General features: G+C 36.8%; 1 protein-coding gene across 1 annotated transcript in view; it reads left to right on the top strand.

The window, feature by feature from the left end:
* CNTN6 (contactin 6) overlaps positions 1-22,082 on the top strand; it is a 170,576-nt gene that overhangs the window by 48,050 nt on the left and 100,444 nt on the right. The window contains 2 exon segments of the mRNA XM_068982444.1: positions 15,656-15,859; positions 17,477-17,579. Coding sequence (XP_068838545.1) covers positions 15,656-15,859; positions 17,477-17,579 — 307 coding nt within the window.

The following is a 22,082-nucleotide window of genomic DNA, read 5'->3' as shown; positions in this document are numbered from 1 at the left end:
TTTAAGAAATAAGTGAAAACTTTTCTTCTAATATTAAAACAAATATTATTTATGATCCTTAAAAAACTTGAAGCTATTTTTGCCATTACTTTCAGTTTCATACAATCTTGCAAAATGCTAACACAAAAAGAAAAAAACAAACAAACATACAAACCCTAATTGGAAGTTAGCAATATTTTTATTCAATATTATTACACAGTGGTATGTCACTTTGCTCACTAGCAATATTGGGGAAGAGTTACAATACTTTCAACATTATCTGATAAAATGATACTATTCCAGAGCACACAAAAATTTGATAGTGCTTATTTTTTAACAATTAAAAAAAAGTGAAAGTGAAGTCGCTCAGTCGTGTCCAATTCTTTGCCACCCCATGGACTGTAGCCTGCCAGGCTCCTCCATCCATTGGATTCTCCAGGCAAGAATAATGGAGTGGGTTGCCATTTCCTTCTCCAGGAGATCTTCCCAACACAGAGATCGAACCTGAGTCTCCCGCACTGCAGGCAGACTCTTTACCATCTGAGCCACCAGGGGCTCCATTTTTTTAACAATAGGAAGGTTATTTTCCAGTACCATAATCTAAGACAAAGCATGCAAATCGTGTTTGTTTGTACTGTCGGTCTACGTCATTTTATACTCTGACATTGGTCAAAGAGACTTGACAGAATCATAGACTAGTTTCAACTTTGTTTACTCTAAATAAGAACAGCAGACATGTAAAATATTTCTAAATGAATGTCATTATACTTTAAAAAGGCAGTAAAGTAGGAGAGCTTTCCCTGGTCACCTTGTCACCTACCAGTGAAGAAGTCTATGTTGGTCTTTTTTTTTTTTAATTTTAATTGGAGGCTAATTGCTTTACAATATTGTGGTGGGTTTGCCATACATTCACACAAATCAGCCATGGGTGTACATGTGTTCCCCATTCTGACCCTCCCTCCCACCTCCATCCCCATCCCATCCCTCAGGGTCATCTCAGTGCACCAGCCCTGAGCACCCTGCCTCATGTATCAAACTTTTAAAGCATGTAAAGCTTTCATTATAACAGTGCCTGTTTAATGTCATGAAATTAACTCACAGATATACAAAACCTACCTGAAATTAAGTCTGTTATAACTGAACAATGAGTGCCTGTTGCATGCAAATTATGACAAATTTGACTGATACCAAATTCTGTTTTGCAATATATAATGCTCTAGCAGGATTCCAAAGGCATTTATCAATATTGACTTCATTCAGGTATTATAAGGATTTTCTTCTAAAAGCCATGGCTTTCTCATATCTACAATGACAGGAATGCTGGAATACTATTCAGTTTTCCTTCATATCTCTCTCAGATCAAAACTGAGGGGATTATTGACACCATTTGCTTCAATTATACAAAGAATTATTAATTCATTAAAGTATTAATGGAGTAATTGAGTCATTAAATGTTATTAATGGCAATAATAACTACCAGTTGTTGAATTGTTACCCTCAGCAAGCACTATAAGGCTTTCCATTTATTTTCTCATTCCTACTATTCCAATGATTAAGAATAATAATTTTAAAATAAGAACATTGAGACTCAGACTAAATCAGTTTTTAGTTAGTAAATAAAGACAAGATTCCAACCCAGAACTTTCTGACTTCAAAAATTGCCAATGGATAGACTCCATGGTTAACTCTTCAACCTCAAGTTATTTATTAGTTACCTCCAAGTTTGCTAAAAGCCCTAAGAGTGTCTTTACGTCATTAAAACAATTCATTCTTCTTTTTTCCTTGCCTTTTTGTGAGGGTGAATTGTGCAAAAAAAAAAAACCTCAAGAAAGAAAAGAAATGTATTTGTCAGATAAGCTTTAAATTGCATTAGTGGACAGGTAGTTGAAAGTGGGCCAACTCTACAGATGGACATTGTCTATCTTTGTCTGTAATTTTCCTTGTATTATATATATATATAATTCTAAGCTCATTCAGGTGGTTGGGTGAATTCATTTCCTTAGAGTTGTAGGCCTAAGGTCCCCATGTCCTTTCTGGTCAGCTGTCAAGGGCCACTCTCATCTTATAGAAGCTGCCCACACTTCTTGCCACATGCCTCTACATTTTCAAAACCAGCAACAGAGAATCTCCCTTACATCAGTTCCCTGTAATATTTCAAATCTCTCTAGCCCTATCCAGGCCCAGGAAGGGCTCATCTGAATAGGTCAGCACCATCAAAGATAAAGCCACTTTCCAAGTCAACTGTGCCATCTATTCTAACACATGAAAGTGACGGCTCACCATATTCATAAATCCCATCATACTCAGATGGTGGGCAAGGGTCCGTGGGGGTTATTTTAGAATTCTGTCAACCATAATTCACTTTCCTTCCTTTATTTCCATCTCTCTAAAGGCTCCATATTTGCCTGCACACCTGGCAGTCATAAAGACATGCCCTAGAAGTATACCAACTGGGACAGACAGAGTCAGCAGGGCAAGATGGAGCAAAAGTTGGCAAGGCCAAACTTATTTTTATATCCAGTAATAGCAAAGACTCACTGTAAATATTAATAAAGCTTCTCATAAAGAAAGGTGCTACAGACTCCGTAGTTCTAGAAGGCCATATGAGCTGAAATTCTCGTATCATTTTTTGAAAAATTTGATTCTGTTGTATGTGTGCCTGGTATGTATGGTCTATGTATCTAGTCCACAGCAGCGGATCCCTCAAGGTGTTCAGTAACAAGTGAAAAATCATATTAAATGTGAAATCAGAACATCCTGAATTCTTCATGCTTTCTCTCTAGTGTGTTCACAAAAAACTTGCAATTTTTTTCTTAACAAGGCCTGTCAAATATATTTCAGTCTGTTTATTTAAAAAAAAAAACTTTGGGAGAGTAAGAAAAATATCAACTAGGCTGAACACTAGAACTTTACCCAACAAAGAATACCTCCAGGACCCAAACAAACAAATAAAAAAGTGTGTAAATGGATTTCCCATGAAAATAATTGGTCATGACTCAATGAAATAGTAGAATAATCAGCATAAACCAAACTGAAGCTGTGCTGTTATATGGATGTCCTTTCTTTCAAATAAACCACAGGAGATCTCAGCAGACATTCTTCTGGACAATTTTTAAGGCAGCAGCAAATGCAGATCTAGGAAGGGAGGATTTACAGACAAAGTTTATTTTAGCAGAAAGGTACCCACAGTGGAAAAGAAGAGAAACCTAGGCAGGAATACCAGAACACAAAATTGGCACGTTCTGCTGTATCTCTTAGAAATGTGATTTTTGGAAACACAACAGGAACCATTTGCTCTACTCTGTGGAGAGAAGCGTATTTTCTTCCATAATGCTACTTCCTTAGCAGAGATATAAGCTCCTTGAATGTGACTGAATATATGCCAGTAGAGACGGACTCATTCTTCCTTTCCGCTCTCCTAAAATATGACTTCAAAATACTTCAGAGAAATGTCAGTAATAATGAAGGTGTGGTGGAAAGAAGATTGAAACATTTCATTCCCCATTAGACCTCATTTTCCTTTCTCCTGAACTCTCTCACGGGTAGTCTATGACTTCATTTATCATCACACAATATTTAACAATCCCTTCCATTATCTGTTATATGTTTTATCCTTATTTTGGATATACACCTCAGAAAAATACAATTCTCCTACTTAGCTTCTTGGTTCTTGGCAGAACTAAAATTCGGATAGTCAAATAAATAAAATCCTTTTCTTTCCTCCACAATGTCTTTTTTTGGGGGGGGATTTACCAATCATTTGTTTTATTTATTTATTATTTTTCTATTTTACTTTATTTTACTTTACAATACTGTATGGGTTTTGCCATACATCAACATGAATCTGCCACAGGTGTACATGAGGTCCCAATCCTGAACCCCCCTCCCACTGCCCTCCCCATACCCTCTCTCTGGGTCAATGTCTTTAGAGAATTCTAAGGTCATTTCTACAAACACAGGTTCATGTGACAAAAAACGGCAATATAACATTTATTTTACTTATTCATATGGGGGAGGGGGTCACAGCTTTGGAATGGCGTTTGAACTGCTATGCAGAAAGGTCTTTGCCTCTTGAGATCTCACTCAGCTCAAGGGTGAGCTTTTGTTAACATCCTTCATCACCTGTAACAAAGATTCTGCACAAGTCAATTTGCAACAGGACTGAAAATGGAGTTTCCTCTGAATTTTTTAAATGAACATAAAACTCTTGAAGCAAAAGCTGTTGGATGAATCTGAAAATAAGCAGTCAATAGATCTTCATGAGTGCAGTGAATGAGTCTGTGCTCACATGAAATTCTGTTTAAAAATGACAGGGTAGAGAAATGATGAATGTTGTCTAAAATAATTAAAATCACCTTCACTGTGAAATAACAGTTTTATCATATTGAAAATAAAGCAACATTCTTTCTCTTTGTTTTCTGGATATAAAACTCTCAATCCTGGGCTCATAAAAATCATAGGTTTAAAATTTGTTTTAGAGGAAATGTTCCATTCTTTCCTCAGATACAACTTTTAGGTTTGTTGAAGAATTGGATTTATGCCAGTAGTTAGGAGCATCTATGTCTGTAGTAGAAAGATAACACTACTGTTTGAGCCCCGCATTTGTATTTGCGTCAATAAAAATATTGACGATTCAAACTAAATTGAAAATCATTCTCAGCAAAGTCTCAAAATTGTGTTTGAGAATAAAGAGGACAATCATATTGTCCTTATTGAGAAAACATGCTAAATTTTCATATCTTCTTCCTACCAATTAGTTTGTGTTTGTGTTTGTTTTTGCTATTTCTGAATATATCACAATGGTAAAGGTAGGTCAAATTGGCAGTGGCAATATTCCTTGTGAATGCTGCTTGAATGGGTAAAATTTTTAGATAAATAGGCCCAGTAGTTTCCTGTTGGCACAATTGAACTTCTACCATATATCACTCAGTGAATATTTATTATGTACTTACTAAGGGCCACTCATTTTACTGAGGTTTAGGGATATGGTGGAGACCAAAGCAACAAAGTCCTTCACTCCATGAATCGTACAGTAAAAATTATATTAAAAATATAAGTATGGCCAATGATGATAAAAGCTTGGGAGAAAAATAAAGAGCATAGGGAGTGAATGGGTGTTGCTGATGTCTTCTAAGAGATCAAACAAGCCTTCATTGACATTTGAGAAAAGAACTAGAGGAATGAATGAGACACTGAGAAAAGCAGTTTGGGGAGTAGGAACAGCATGCACAAAGGTCCTGTGGTAGGACTGTGTCTGACATGATGGAAGAACAGCAATGAGGCTTGTGTGGATGAAGAAAGCTGAACAAACAGGAGAGTAGATGAAGATATAGGCACTACTTTCAAGATATTTTGCAGCCTTTGGATTTTCCTTTGAGTGAAATTAAAATGTACTACATGATAGTGAGCATATAACCACTTAAAAAGTGATTACAATAATTCAGGTTAGAGTTAATAGTGACTCAAGCCAGGATGAGAGCAGTGGACAGGTGGAAATTAGCCATATTCAGGATAAATGTAGAGGGTATAGCTGCATTAACTTCCTGAAAGATTAAATGTAGATTTTAAGAAAAAGACATGTGTAAAAGATAACTCCAAACTGAGCAGTTGGAAGAATGAAGTTCCATGTACAGGGACAAGGTCAATAAAGGCAGAGCAGGTTTTGGGGTGAGGGAAATCAGGGATTTGTTTTAAGACGAGTTAACTTTCAAATGTCTAACTTCAGACCAAAAACTTCCAATAGGCAGCTGAACTGATATGCTTAGGGAGAAAGTTCTGGTCTGAAGAACTAAATTTAGAAGTTATCTTCTGTAAATAGTATTTAACACCACACAGTTGCAAATGTATGAATGCCTACTATACACTGGGAGTTCGGGTTTCCCTGATGGATCAGACAGTAAAGAATCTGCCTGCAATGCAAGTGACCCAAGTTTGATCCCTAGGTCATGAAGATTCCCTGGAGAAGGAATAGCTACCCCCTCGAGTATTCTTGCCTTGAGAATTCCATGGAGAGAGAAGCCTGGCAGGCTTACAGTCCCTGAAGTCACATAGACTTGGACACGACTGAGTGATTAATAATTTCACTTTCATACACTGAGAGCTCAGCTCAGCCTTTGGTATGCCCCAACTCATGTAATACTTTCAAGAAAAATTTCTCCAATTTATAATAGAGCAACTGTGTTAAAGAGATTAGTGCTCACTTGGCCAAGATCATGTGTCTGGAATTCAAAGGATTGTATCTAAATACCACTGCAGTTTATTTTGTCTGGCATTATCTGACCACAGTTCAGTTCAGTTCAGTTGCTCAGTTGTGTCCGACTCTTTGTGACACCATGAACTGCACCACGCCAGCCTCCCCGTCTATCACCAACTCCCGGAGTTCACTCAAACTCACGTCCATCGAGTCAGTAATGCCATCCAGCCATCTCGTCCTCTGTCATCCCCTTCTGCTAATTGCTAAATAAAGTACATAAGGATATAGGAAGTATTCTAATCTCTACTGGATAATATGTGAATATCATCCACAGAGGTAAACAGTATCAGAACTGGCAAGACTATGGCTCTTCCATTCCATGTAGGACCAACATCTTAGAGTATATTCTCTAGATTTCATGCTCCATATCCACATTCAGAATCTCATCCACTCCCAGGAAAAACATTTTCCTTACTTTTCAGCACATTGAACAGAACTTCAATGTTGCAGCCTGTTCAATTCAGTTCAGTCACTCAGTTGTGTCCAACTCTTTGCAACCCCATGAATTGCAGCACACCGGGCCTCCCTGTCCATAACCAACTCCCAGAGTTGACTCAAATACATCTCCACTGAGTCGGTGATGTCATCCAACCGTCTCATCCTCTGTTGTCACCTTCTCCTCCTGCCTTCAATCTTTCCCAGCAACAGAGTCTTTTCAAATGAGGCAGCTCTTCACATTAGGTGGCCAAATACAGCCTATTACCACTTGTTTAATCCAGAGTTTCTCAATATCGGCATTATTGACAACTTAGGACAAGATATTTCTTTTCACAAGGCTTGTCCTGTGTGTTGTTAAGATATTGATGGCATCCTTGGCCTGTACCTACTTGATGCCAGAAGCACACATTCTCCACTTGTAAGAATGAGAAAATGGCTCTAGACATTGACAAATATCCCTAGATGATCAAACTCACCTCCAGTGGAGATCCACTGGTGTTGCCCAGGTCTTATGTTCACTATTTTAAGCTCACCCATGGAGGATGGAAACTGAGGAGGAAAGAAGTCTAGTCCTTCTGTATCTTGTCCCATGACTCACCCTGGGTTCCTTAAAATTGGAGCATACCTTGAAATTTACTCAGAAGTTGCCTGGGTTTTCATTCTTTCTTCAGGATGGATTTACCAGTACCGAAGCTGTCCTAGAATGTATTGGAAGCTAGTAACCATAGGAACTCAGAGGGCCTTTTTAGTGGCTGTCTGTCCTGGAGAAGAAAATGGAAACCCACTCCAATACTCTTGCCTGGGAAATCTCATGGACAGAGGAGCCTGGCAGGCTACAGTCCATGGAATCACAAAAGAGTTGGACATGACTGAGCAACTAAACAACAACAACAAATCCTAGAAACTCAGAGGGCCTTTACTTAGTGGTTGTTTGTAGGGCACAAAGGCAATCATCTCCATGATTCCAAACAGGAGGTGCTGTAAATCTAAAGGCATCTAATAAAGTCTAGGTGGTCAAGCAGTAATTGTGGAACAAATGGGAACTCAACTAGGAGTGATTATAAAGGTGTCAGGCCAGTTTTCTGGCTTGCATCATAAACTTGCTCAGCACCAATATCAATGACTTCAACCCAGAAAAGAAATTATTCTTCTTGGATTAGGTCTTTACCACTGAGCTAGCATAGCCATGATTTACCACCTAAGAGCCAGTCACATTTAACCCTGGAGCACTACACAAGGTTTGCAGTAAAGTACACTCATATTGGAATATTCCAAAGGGGGGATTTATCCACTAAATCTGAGCACTGTGCTTCAGATTCTTTATTCTGCTCATTTATTTTCTACCTCAAGAAACATGCTACCAATATTGAGACCCTTTCTACAGTGCCAGTAGAAGTTCTCAGTGTCAGTGTTTATTTTTATGAGCTTCTTTCCCATGAGATGGTTCCCCTCTAATAAAAATTACATCCCATATAATGGGTATACTTGCATATATCTTTGTGTTTGTATTTTCAATATCAGAGCACAAGATATAGGGCTATAAAAGATGTCAAAACATAATCAGGCTCTGGGGAAAATAGGATTTTTTGTATGCTTGGCAGAGCAGCTGATAGTCTTCAATTGCTTACTGCAGATCTTCCATTTCTAATAATAATAAAATTATAGACGATGGTGTCAGTGTGAAACTATAGACAATGGCTCAGGGAAGACCAATTATCATTCAGTTCTAATGTTCCTGCTGAATCATCACAGGGAAAATACATCACAATCATTAATAACAGATAAATGTCATAGATGGTGGAGAAAAAATTTAAAAATTCAGCGATTTCAACTTAAGTGGCTCATGAATTATACATTTAATTAAGAAAAGCCAAATGGGAAGGATTTTAAACTTCCAATTTGCAAGGTATTTTTCTTCTTTCCCCATTAAAAAGTATACAAATTAAGCACAGCAGTGGCTGATGATGGGGGGAAAAAAAGATAAAAGCGCCCATTGCAGGCTGGCTGTTTGGATGAATGGGAAAAGGCAGCCAGTGGGGAAAAGGCAGCAGGGCAGGATGAAAAATAATAGTGACAGGAAGGGCTTGCCACTTTGCACCTTCACCAGTTCACAGAAGGGTACAAACGGACACCTGGATTCTAGTCTCAGAGCTACTGTTGTCTTCCTTTCTGTTTATTTGCCTGTGAAATGAGGGGGTTGGGCTGGAGGAAATTTCAGGTCCCTACCATTCCAGACATGCCATGAATCTGTAAGTCGAGGAACATACTCTTCGACTTCCTACACACCCCCTGAAGGCAAATACACAAGGTGACCACCATTCTGTCAAAGCTTCCCCAGTGTGATCTCCCAGAGAAGACTGAATTTTACCATTAACAGCAATGGTTTTCAAAGCAGAATTTTCTCACTACCAACACCCCCTGGGAATGTTATCAATGCAAAATTTCTGGCCCCTCCTGAGACCTAATGAATGAGAAACTCATTAGTTTATGGTTCACCAAGTCCTCCAGGTGACAGTGATACCCACTGAAGTTTTAAAATCTCTGCTCTAGAGAGACCTTCATAGAGAGGAGAATTGCTAACTACAGGTTTTGCAAGTGTGTTCTCTTCCCTGCTAATAGTAGCTATATGCTTGTTGGAGTAATTTTGAATAGCAGGTTAATCATTTATTCTACAAGATTCTGAGGAATTCGAACCCAGTATGGGCAATATGATAGGGGAGGGAATATGAGGAACAACTGGCTTAGATGTGAGAGGGCTCAGATATGCAGGGAGCTGGGATTTTGGAAGTCTGATGGCAAGAAAGAATTAGACATTAGAAGGACAAAAGTTCAAGTTCTATCCCTTTTTACATGTTAACAGTATAATTTTGGGAAATTACATTTATACCCCTAGCTCCAGTATCTTTCCTATGCTGCTGCTGCTGCTAAGTTGCTTCAGTCATGTCTGACTCTGTACGACCCCACAGACGGAAGCCCATCAGGCTCCCCCGTCCCTGGGATTCTCCAGGTGAGAACACTGGAGTGGGTTGCCATTTCCTTCTCCAATACATGAAAGTGAAAAATGAAAGGGAAGTCTGGATATATAGTAGCAGGCATATCTGCAATAGCCAATTAACCTCACGAAACAAATTGTAGGAATGATGAAACAAGTATGAAATAAAAGTGCTTCTATTTTTTCAAAATTATTCCTTATGTCATCTTCCTTATTTCTGAACACATTCTTCAAGTAGCTTCTAAATATCCCACTATTGAAGAAGGATACACTACATGTAGGAACAGATAAGAAAGCTTTACTAGTAAGGTAAAAATGAATTCCCCTGGGGAGAGGTGAAAATTATAGTCTCTGGCCCCAAGATTATAGGGTAAAAGTATACAAAGATTTCCTGAGCACCAATGGCAATGTGTAATTTCTGTTCAGCGAAAGGAGTTGCTTTGGATTTCAGAGGGCTAGAACTTATTCCTCTTCCCTCAGAGGCATCGATGAAAGATACCTAAGCTGAACACAGCCCTGGGAATTTGCTCAAGATTTGTCTTTATTTCACAGAAGGTTCGAAAGATGAAGAGTCACTGACAACAGGGAAATCTGAACTACATTTTTTCCCTCCTCTTTATACTGAAAAAAAATTTTACTATCTAGGTGGCTCTCCAGTTTCAAACAAAACCCTTTGAGCATCTCTCTGGTGAAGACAGAGCAACAGTCTTAGAAGTCAAGTAGCAAAGGACATCAGTAAAAAAACTCAGACACAAGAGCCTATATGAAATGATACAAGATCCTAGTAGGGACTTGCCAAGAAAACACACACACACACACACACACACACAAAGATTCAATACCTGGGCATGGGACAAGAATGTCAAAATATATTTTAAAAAGAAGTGAATTTTATTTATGCATAGTTGACCTGAAGGTCTTGAATGGTGGCTCAGACAGTAAACTAAAAGCATAGACTCAGAAAACTCAAAGGAATGTTGAGAGTGGAGTAAACCGTTCATAGAGACACAGGTTTAGCTTCCCATTCACTGCAAAAATAAACTTCTTTTGCAACACCTCAAGCAGTTCTCATCCATTCTCTGCTTGGTCATCTCTAATGACAGAAAACTCATTATCTCCAGTGTCTTCTGCTGGTATAGCTCTAATGTTTGGACTGATCTTCACTGTATCTTAATGTAGTCAAACAGCATACTATAATAGCCACAAGTCCTACTTTTGCCTACTGGACATCAATGGAGAGAACTTTTTTTTTTTTTTTTACCCTTTGTGAATGTCATAGCCATTTGACCTATGAAAACAACTCAGTTATTTTTCTCCATTTCCGCCCTCCAGGGTCAAAATCTAAGTTCTTACCACTTTCTTTGGTGTATTAACTTCTGGACTTGGCTACATTTTGGCTATCTATCTCAATATACTTGAGATTTTCAGTTCCCTCTCAATAATGGGTACTTTGAACATAATATTATAATTCAACTGCAAGATATTTGTAGGCTGTTGAAAATACAGATTCCATGGTACTTCACTCAGATGTTAACCAACCAAATTGCTAGGGTAGGATTAGCTATCTGCATCTTAACAAGTTTCCTAATGTGCTCTGAATGAAGCATAATAGTCCAGTCTGAATAGTCCAGAGTAAGAATAAAGAACATTAAAAAAATAATACTATCCATCCTTTTTTTTTAATAAATGATAACCCATTCTTGTATTTAGTTTTCCTGGTACATTATTCATCCTGTTGTTTATTTTTCCCATTTACACAATTACACAATAATTAAATATTCAAATATGGCAGGTACAAACTATATAGAGAGTGAAAGTCTTCTGTGTTTTTTTCCCTTTTCTTGAGAAAGCCACTGTATACATGCCTAGATTTTTAAATTTAAAAATTTGCAGAAACACACACACATAAGTTCTCATACATGTAAACGCATAACTTTTTATGAGATCATACTAAACATTTTTATTTACAATATACTTTTCATGTAATAACATGTCTTAGATTGTTTTTCTTCCTGAACACTAATTTTATAGGCTTAACGACACTTTGTGAATTTTTATATTTCATGCTTAAGTGGCATTTTTGTTGCTGTTCATCCTTTTTGTTGTATATTTCTGTCATATCTTCTTCATTCCTGAGAATGATACCAGAGTTCTGGCTATTTAGATGAATTTATTCTTACTGAAGTAATTTATGAATTGTCAGAATTTAATACATTGCAGATACAATATATAATTTAATATATAAGTGATTTAATTTAGTCTGTTTTTTGTAAACTCATTATTTTCTTCTGTCTCCTTTCTATCTTCTTTTCTTTCTTTCTTTAAAAAGAATCTGGTTCCCTAAGTATATTGTTAATGCTTCAACTCTTTTTTTTTCTTGGTTTGAAAGGGATGATAAAGATGCCAAAATTCACTTATTTCCACTTTCTCAAGGGACTTCCCAGGTGGCTCAGTGAGTAAAGAATCCACCTGCAGGCAGAAAATACAGGAGACTTAAGAGACCTGGGTTTGATCCCTGGGCTGGAAAGATCCCCTGGAGGAGGTCATGGCAACCCACTCCAGTATTTTTGCCTGGAGAGTCCCACGGACAGAGGAGCCTGGCAGGTTATACTCTATAAGGTCACAAAGATCAAAACATGATTTAATCTTTAAGGTCAGACACGATTAAATCAACAGGGCACACACGCATTTTCTCAAGAGTTTTTGTATATGGATCAGATTTAAGGTCAAAATAGCTTTCAACTCATATTGCTTCATCATCCCTCAAAAGAATTTTAAATCAGTTATATTAGTGAAGAATGTTTCAGGTTGTCTGCTTCTATCTGAAGAGGACTGCTAGAACATTATAGAAATAATTAGCTTTCAATTTTTTTCTTTTTTTTTGTCTCTGCCATGTCTTGCTTCTGCGCTAGTTTTAACATAAGTACAGATGACAAGAGGCTCCCAGTTGCTTTAACTGTTCTCCTGTGACTGTGATTTCCAAATGTGTGATGTCCAAGTTCATCTACAGTTGAACACATTTTAACCATCACTAGTATATTTCCCCCTTTCACCCCCAGCACCTATATCTTCCACATATTTTGGGAGGGGGTCATTTTTGAACCAGTTAAGTTCTTCCACTTTCCTTGACATAAGTTCATTTGTATCTAGTTTTCACAATACATACAATTTCTTAACCTTATTAGTACCACACTTACAAAACATTAATATGTGAGACTATTTTCCTTTGCTCAACGATGCATGCTGGCTAAGTGACTTCAGTCATTTCTGATTCTTTGTGACCCCATGGACTGTGGCCTGCCAGCCTCCTCTGCCCATGGGATTCTCCAGGCAAGAATGCTGGAGTGGCTTGCCATGCCCTCCTCCATGGGATCTTCCCAACTCAGGGATCGAACCCGCATCTCTGGCATCTCCTGCACTGGAAGGCAGATCTATATCTAGATAAAATTTTTAAAATGACAACATAATTCTTGCAGAGATGTACACCAATTCTAACTCATATATTGCAGATAGAGATATCAACTAGTATAACTAGAAAATTCTTTTACAGTTGTTTTTTTTTTTTTTTTTTAATTAAGTAAAACATACATCTACCCTATAGTTCACGTCTAGGGGCTTAACAAAGAAAAGTGAAAATGTCCACAGACAGTCTTAGAAAATGACGGGAGAAATATCAATAACCTCAGATATGCAGATGACACCATCCTTATGGCAGAAAGTGAAGAGGAACTAAAAAGCCTCTTGATGAAAGTGAAGGAGGAGAGTGAAAAAGTTGGCTTAAAGCTCAACATTCAGAAAACTAAGATCACGGCATCTGGTCCCATCACTTCATGGGAAATAGATGGGGAAACAGTGTCAGACTTTATTTTTCTGGGCTCCAAAATCACTGCAGATGGTGATTGCAGCCACGAAATTAAAAGACGCTTACTCCTCGGAAGGAAAGGTATTACTTTGCCAACAAAGGTCCGTCTAGTCAAGGCTATGGTTTTTCCTGTGGTCGTGTATGGATGTGAGAGTTGGACTGTGAAGAAGGCTGAGCACCAAAGAATTGATGTTTTTGAACTGTGGTGTTGGAGAAGACTCTTGAGAGTCCTTTGGACTGCAAGGAGATCCAACCAGTCCTTTCTAAAGGAGATCAGTCCTGGGTGTTCATTGGAAGGACTGATGCTAAAGCTGAAACTCCAATACTTTGGCCACCTCATGTGAAGAATTGACTTATTGGAAAAGACTCTGGTGCTGGGAGGGATTGGGGGCAGGAGGAGAAGGAGCTGACAGAGGATGAGATGGCTGGATGGCATCACTGACTCGATGGATGTGAGTCTGAGTGAGCTCCGGGAGATGGTGATGGACAGGGAGGCCTGGTGTGCTGCGATTCATGGGGTCGCAAAGAGTCGGACACGACTGAGCAACTGAACTGCACTGAATGTATTGGATTGGCCAAAAATGTCATTGAGGTCTTTCCATAACATCGTATGGAAAAACCCAAACTAACTTTTTGGCCAACCCAATATAATGGTCCCCAAATGGAAACAATTCTAATAATCTTCAACAAGAAAGCAGCCAAACACATTGTGGTATATTCATAAAAATGGAATTCCATTCAGCAATAGAAAGAAAAGAAGTACTGATAGTCACAACTACATAGGGGGACCTTAAGATACATTAAATAAACCAGACACAAAGCAGTACATTGGGAGCTGGAGGCTGATATGTACACACTGCTATATTTAAAGTAGATAATCAACAAGGACCTACTATACAGCACAGGTAACTCTGTTCAATACTCTGAAATAACCTGCATGGGGGAAAATTGATAAAAGAATAGCTACATGTATAACTGAATCACTCTACTGTACACCTGCAACTAACACAACATTGTTAAGCAACTATATTCCAATATAAAAGTTCAAAAAGAGGTGCATTCTGTTTGATTCTACTTTTATGAAATTCAATAACCTATGATGATAGAAATCTGGTAGTTGTTACAACAGTAGAGGTTGACAAATAAGGACATAATAAAATTTCTAAAGATGGGAATATTCCATAATTTATTTTAGGCTGGTGATTTCATAGTGCTTAGATTGTTACAATTAACTGAACTGAACACAGGATTTGTGCATTTTATAGCATGATAATTATATCAGTTATATATGCTTCTATATATTTATATTCATATTTATATATAAGATTTCCAGAGGTTGATTGGTGTTCAGCAAAAATGATATGTTCTCTTTCATTTTCAAGCTTTTGTTCTCTGAGCAAGGTTTGCTAATCTGTTGCCTGGATAGCTCCCATTCATCCTGCTAGTTTGAGTATGGAATTCTTCTCAGAAAACTTTTCTGACCACAGATCATTCTAAGCTCCTCATCTGGATTCCAATGATGCTTCTGCCAAAGCACATATCAGCCCACATTGAGATTATCCACACTAGTTGTAATCAGTTTACTAGGTCAAGTTTTATAAGGCACAGGTTTTGCTTTGATGTGTTCCAAGTCCAAAGATGGTCACAAAAGAGATGTTCAGAAATTGTGTAATAATTGAATGAATGACTCCAAGGAGTAGGGTCCCTGAACTTACATCTTGAAGTAAAAGTTTTAGCAAACACCCCTAAACATGATTAATATGGGCATCCTTCTGATTGCGTATTGAGAAGCATAGCTTTAACATGATAACTGATGCAGAAATTCAGTGTACATTTTGAGCCCATAATATTTTATATCCTATAGTTTTTCTTAATAACTTCATCCACTTGTTCCCTTGACATCTCACCATCACATCTTTAATTACACAAAGCCAGTGATAGACAGTAAAACCATATCATCCAAATTGGGAAATACTTAATTAAAAAGAAATAAAACAATTACATCAGGATGACAGGCACAAACTGGACAAAGAGGGGCACAGTTGTATTCTATTTGTGGAGAAGTAGGGCACATAATTTTCAGATAAGAATGAATACAGTAAAGATAATACTTATTTTGTTCTGTTTCCAGATTTATCTTATGCATGGATTTTCAATGATAACCCCTTATATGTTCAAGAGGACAACAGACGGTTTGTATCACAAGAGACAGGGAACTTGTACATTGCCAAAGTGGAGCCATCGGATGTTGGCAATTACACTTGCTTCATAACAAACAAAGAAGCCCAGAGAAGTGTTCAAGGACCACCCACTCCATTAGTACAGCGCACTGATGGTAAGATGATGAGTTATCTTAGGGATAAATTTTGTCTGTGAATTTTGAAACTTGGGAGATCCATAGAACTTTCTGCTTTCCTCTGTTTCAGTGGAGCCATAATATCTAGGAGTTGAGGTTTAATTCACAAATATGATGAAAATCACATATTGTCAAAAATAACAGAAAACTATATAATTAATCCACATGGTATAATATAGATAATTTTGAGAACACTATGCCATTTCCTCTCTGGATCTGAAGCAGATCCTTTCTTTGCTTAAGAAATATTTTATTAAAAAAGAAACAATGTTTGGGAGAGTAGACATGTGTGTGTGAATGTGTGAGTGCTGACAAAATTATTCATTAACCTAATATATTTTCGATGAACATATGATACAGCTTTTCTTTAACGCCACTTTCTTTTCCATATTGATCTCTTTTATTCACCCTTTTTTTCCCCTCGTTGGCAAGGCAGGAAAACAATTCACATTCAAGGAAAGTAAATCAAGTCAACATTAATAATGAGTGTTCCAAAGAAAAATGAAACACAAAATTCATACCAATTATATTTCTCCAAGGAACATAATTTAGATTGGTCTCTGATGATTTTGGAGTTTAGTCAAGCCATAGCTGGTACAAGATTTCGAGCTAGAAAACCTAAGAAAGTCATCAAAGTAAAAAAATCCTCTAGTTGATTCTTTAATTAAATATTCACAGTGGTAAATATAAAGATGGAAATATCTGTTGATGCATTTTATGATCAGATTCTGGACTTGTAATACGTCCATATAGTTTTTCTCCTCTTTAAGTTCAAGAAAAGCAGGAATATAATTTAATGATGGATAACAGAATCACGGAATTAGCTCTATATAGGGAGTTCTTATGACAGAGCTTTTATAATCACTATTCAAATATATTTGCATGGTTTTAATTTAGAATTCATCAACCACTGGAATTCTTAAGTCCAATTTCTCCCCTTCAGTGAGTGCTCTGTTCATGATCACAAGAGCTCCTAAGCAAATAATATGCATAGAAACGATCATATTGGCCTTTTTTCTCCCTATTTACCTACTTTCTTAACTTCTCTTCTTAATTCCTTCATTATTCCATCTCCTCTATTCTTTTCAATACATTTATGGTAAAAATATACGAAAGCATCATACAGAATACTAAAAAAAAAAATCTCTTCTTAAAGTAGTCATTCAAGAAATACCACATGTCAAAGAAACAGAAAAAATAAAATTTACCAATTTATTTGAATGAAGTAGCACTCTGTCTTTTCAACCACAGCCTCTTCGAATGTTTAGAATGATTAATTTCTAAAAAAGGAAGTATTTTTATTTTGTAAAAGAATTTATTTTATTTTTAAAATGCTCTTGTGGAATACAGGGAAATTTGGGATGCATTTATTCTGATATTTTGGTATATCTTAGGTATTTCTTTTTTAGGGGAGAAAGGAATGAACTAATTTTTTAAACAGTATTATGAAGTGATGCTCTCCATCATTCATCATCAGTATAGGAAAAATATTGTTAACTAAAGGACAGAATAATCAAATTTTGATAACTAAAGCATTTGCTTCATAAAAAATCTCTGTTCTTTAGAAATGCTGCTAGCTCTTTTGGTATTTAACAGGTGTGATGGGGGAATATGAACCAAAGATTGAAGTGCGTTTTCCTGAAACTATTCAAGCTGCAAAGGATTCATCTGTAAAACTGGAATGCTTTGCCCTTGGAAAGTAAGGTTGTTTTGTTTTTTTTCTAACTGTTTTAATTAACACAAACAAATAGATATTTTGGTATTCAAATGTTGCTCTATAGGTAAATTAGCAAATATTTTAAAAGCTGGCAAAAGTAGAACTTTCTGATTGGACTTTAAATAAACATGTCTAATATTAATACTCTAAAAAATGATTGGGGAAATGATTCTGCCAACTGGGCCAATATTTACTCTAGTTTAAGCACAGTGTAAGCCACTTAGGCCGCACATTGCCAAGCAATAAGTGAGCTTGCATAAGATGGCAAGCAGGTCACTAAATTTTTGACATATCCACCACTCTATTTCTTGTACATCCTGAAATATATTACCTGGAGTGTCTCCTTGCTTAATTAATCAACAACTCTTGTAAATGAAAAATCTGCACAGCTAGCTTCCAAAATAAGGCAAATTAAAGGCCATTGTTCATAGTGGATAATTAGAATTGAGCCAAACCTGTCCTGGTAGGAGAAGCATTTTGCTTTACTACTCAGATAAGTGTTTATAAGCAATAAGTTTGGAAAGCTTTAAATCCAGCCACATTTTTTTTTTCATGGAATCTTCAGAACACTGAATTTTGGCAATATTAAAATTTTATTTTGACACCCATAAACACCAGTAACCAAGTAACAAAGTGATAAAATTCCACTTTAAAATATTAATGTATATATGAATTATCTGGGGGATAGCTAAATTTGAGATTCAATAGATTTGGTGTGTTGTCTGATTTCTTCAATTCCAACAAACTGCTAGGTAATAGTGATTCTTCTTGCCTATAGAACATACTTTGAATAGTAAGAGACTTACTCTCAGCACCACTTTTAAGTGCTTACCTATAAATCCAGAATCTATTCCTCATGTGAGCCTCATATTTAGAAATAATGATTTACATTCAAAACTATAGGAAACATCCTTAAAAGTCTTCATCCTATTATTAAGCAAATATGCCAAGCAATCCAAATAATGTTTGTTGGTTTGTGTGGGCATGCTCAGTGGTGTCCGACTCTTTCCAGCACTAAGGAGTGTAGACTGCCAGGCTTCTCTGTCCATGGAATTTGCCAGGCAAGAATACTGGACTGAGTTGCCATTTCCTCCTCCAGGGGATCTTACAGACTCAGGGATGGAACCAATATCTTCTACATTTCCTGCAATGCAGGTGGGATTCTTTACCACTGAGCCACAGGGGAAGCCCAATCCAAATAATGCTGGTTACTAAATATTTTGTAATCAGCATTATTTGGCTCTATTTCCTTGGTGGCTCAGTGGTAAAGAATCTGCCTGCAATGCAAGAGCAGCAGGAGATACGGGTTCAATCCCTGTATTGGGAAGATCCACTGAAAGAGGAAATTGTAACCCACTCCACTATTCTTGCCTAGAGAATCCTGTGGACAGAGGAGCCTGGCAGGCTACAATCCTCAGGATCGCAAAGAATCAGATTTGACTGTCAGTTCAGTTGCTCAGTTGGGTCTGACTCTGCGAAACCACGGACTGAAGCATGCCAGGTTTCCCTGTCCCATCACCAACTTCGGGAGCTTGCTCAAACTCAGTCCATTGAGTCGGTGATGCCATCCAACCATCTCATCCTCTGTTGTCCCCTTCTCCTCCTGCCTTCAATCTTTTCCAGCAACTTTTCCAATGAGTCAGTTCTTCACATCAGGTGGCCAAAGTATTGGAATTTCAGCTTCAGCATCAGTCCTTCCAATGAATATTCAGGATATCCTCTAGGATAACTGGTTTGGTCTCCTTGCCGTTCAAGAGACTCTCAAGAGTCTTCTCCAAAAACAGAGTGCAAAAGCATCGGTTCTTCAGTGTTCACCTTTCTTCATGGTTGAACTCTCACATCCATACATGACTACTGGAAAAATCATAGCTTTGACTAGATGGACTTCTGTTGGCAAAGTAACGTCTCTGCTTCTTAATGTGCTGTCTAGGTTGGTCATAGCTTTTCTTCCAAGGAGCAAGCATCTTTCAATTTCAAGGCTGCATTCACCATCTGCAGTGATTTTGGAGCCCCAAAAATAGTTTTCCTCTGTTTCCATTATTTCCCCATCTATTTGCCATGAAATGATGGGACTAGTTGCCATGATCTTCATTTTTGAGTGTTGAATTTTAAGCCAGATTTTTCACTCTCCTCTTTTAATTTCATCAAGAGGCTCTTTAGTTCTTCTTCACTTTTTGCCAAAAGGATGGTGTCATCTGCATATCTGAGGTTATTGATATTTCTCCCAGCAATCTTGATTTCAGCTTGAGCTTCATCCAACCCAGTATTTTGCATCATGTTCTCTGCATAAAAATTAAATAAGCAGGGTGACAGTATATAGTGTTAATGTACTCCTTTCCAAATTTGTAACCAGTCCATTGTTCCATGTCCAGTTCTAACTGTTTATTTTTGACCTGCATACAGATTTCTCAAGAGCAAGGCAGGTGGTCTGGTATTTCCATCCCTTAAGGAATTTTCCACAGTTTGTTGTGATCCATACAGTTAAAAGCTTAGTGTAGTCAATAAAGCAGAAGTAGATGTTTTTCTGGAATTCTCTTGCTTTTTCTATGATCCAATGGATGTTGGCAATTTGATCTCTGGTTCCTCTGCCTTTTCTAAATCTAGCTTGAACACCCGGAAATTCTCAGCTCATGGACTGTTGAATTTTACATATTTGGCCCCATAGTATTTGTTCAATAAATAATTATAGATTGTTTAAATTATTTTAAGAGATTGACAAATGGGAGTTTTGTCAGTTTTTGTTTACTTGCCTTGAAAGACATGATGAAGTTTCACCATTTTCAAGCTTTCTCAGAAATTAATACATAAAACACCATAAAATAACAGAAAAATGCTTTGAAAATTTATTGATTTATTTATAAAGAAAATCAATGAAAAATAGTATCTGAAAAGAATATGAATAGTTTATCATGTTTAGCATCAGGAAATATAGATTCCTGTAATTTAAAAAATACTCACATAATAAGTGAAAAGGATTCATGCTAGTTCTCAAGAATCTCATGTAAATAAATTACATGAGTAACCATTTATAGCTAAGAATTTATATGATATGCCTAATCCTCTTAGTTGTGCAGGGTACCTCATATTTTTATTATATTTGAGGAAGATGATGAGGCTCAAAGTATATAAGCAACTGGTTCAATTTCATGCTTCTGATAAGAAAGACAGGACAGTTTAAATTTAGTCTCACCTGATTTTAAGTTCTGAACTTAGAAACTTTTGAGTAAATGGTTAAGATAACTGCTCTCCAAGTTAGAGGAGGCAGATTAAATTCTCAATTTTCTCAAAAGTTGTCTGACCATCGGTAAGCATCCTTCTTAACTGTTAAGAATTTCCATATCCTCATGCAAAAAAGATTAAAATGATATCTATCTCCTGTATTGTTTTGAAGATAACAGTGCATAATACATGTAAAAATATGGCAAATATGATGTGTATGTACAAAGTAAACATCCCTCAATGATAAAGTGTATGTTCACTGTTAAGTTTATATATAAAAGAGCTGATGCACATGAAATAAAATTAAGGAAGAATGGGAAAATGATGAGAATTGGTTCACTGTACCTCTTAGAAAATTGTCAAGGAAATAATTGATCTAGTGGAGTGTGTCCCACAACATTTTATCTGACAAAGCTAATCATTGTTGAGATTATATTTATTAAAGCTATTATTAATATGGAATTGAAATGCCTCAGTGTTAAAATGGAAAGTCTGAAGCATCCACAAGGACATGATAGTGTTAAAATGTTCTGCATAAGAAACATATATTCTGTGTAACTGAAGTGCAGATCTAGTTCTCATTTCTTCAGATGAACAGAATGTAGATGAAAATCCTTTATATATTTGGAAAATATTAGGCAAATGTTAGCTACTAACAAAAAAGATTTTTTACTGCCTGTGCCCTCTGCAGTGGACATTTACCAAATACTCTACTGACTTTTCTGAATTTGCAACATTAACATACACACAAACAATGCACTCCCTAGAAAGTTACTAATTGATAAACATAATTAACAATCTGAAAAGAACAAAATCAACCTCCCCTTTTAAATGATAAATATCTATTTGCAGGTCTATTGCCAAGTGTTTTACAAACTATTGAATGATAATTATAAATCGTGTTCTCTGACAACTCTTTATAAAAAATATTGCATGCAATACTTGATTTTGTTATATTTTTTTCAAGTCAATATGCTCCAAACAATGTTGGGACTGCTTTGTACAAATCCTTTTAAATCTCCTCATTCACTTTCTGAGGTACTACACTTCTCTGTAGTAAGTTGGATACACCCCAAACTGAAAAAGCGCATTGGTTCACTGAGAAATAAAATCAAGAGTTCTTTCTCTTATCAACAATGTTTGTAAACACTTTTGCTAACTAATTACTGACTACTATTTATGCTATAAATTATACATTCATTAAACTAAGGTTTATATATTTTAGTTAATGAGAAAGGAGGGGAAGTAGAGGGCGGTTAAGGAAAT

Source organism: Capricornis sumatraensis, chromosome 10 (assembly GCF_032405125.1).
Source record: "Capricornis sumatraensis isolate serow.1 chromosome 10, serow.2, whole genome shotgun sequence".
Classification (NCBI taxonomy): Eukaryota; Metazoa; Chordata; class Mammalia; order Artiodactyla; family Bovidae; genus Capricornis; species Capricornis sumatraensis.
Note: the sequence above shows the minus strand (reverse complement) of the source record. Positions and strands in the feature narration are given on the sequence as shown.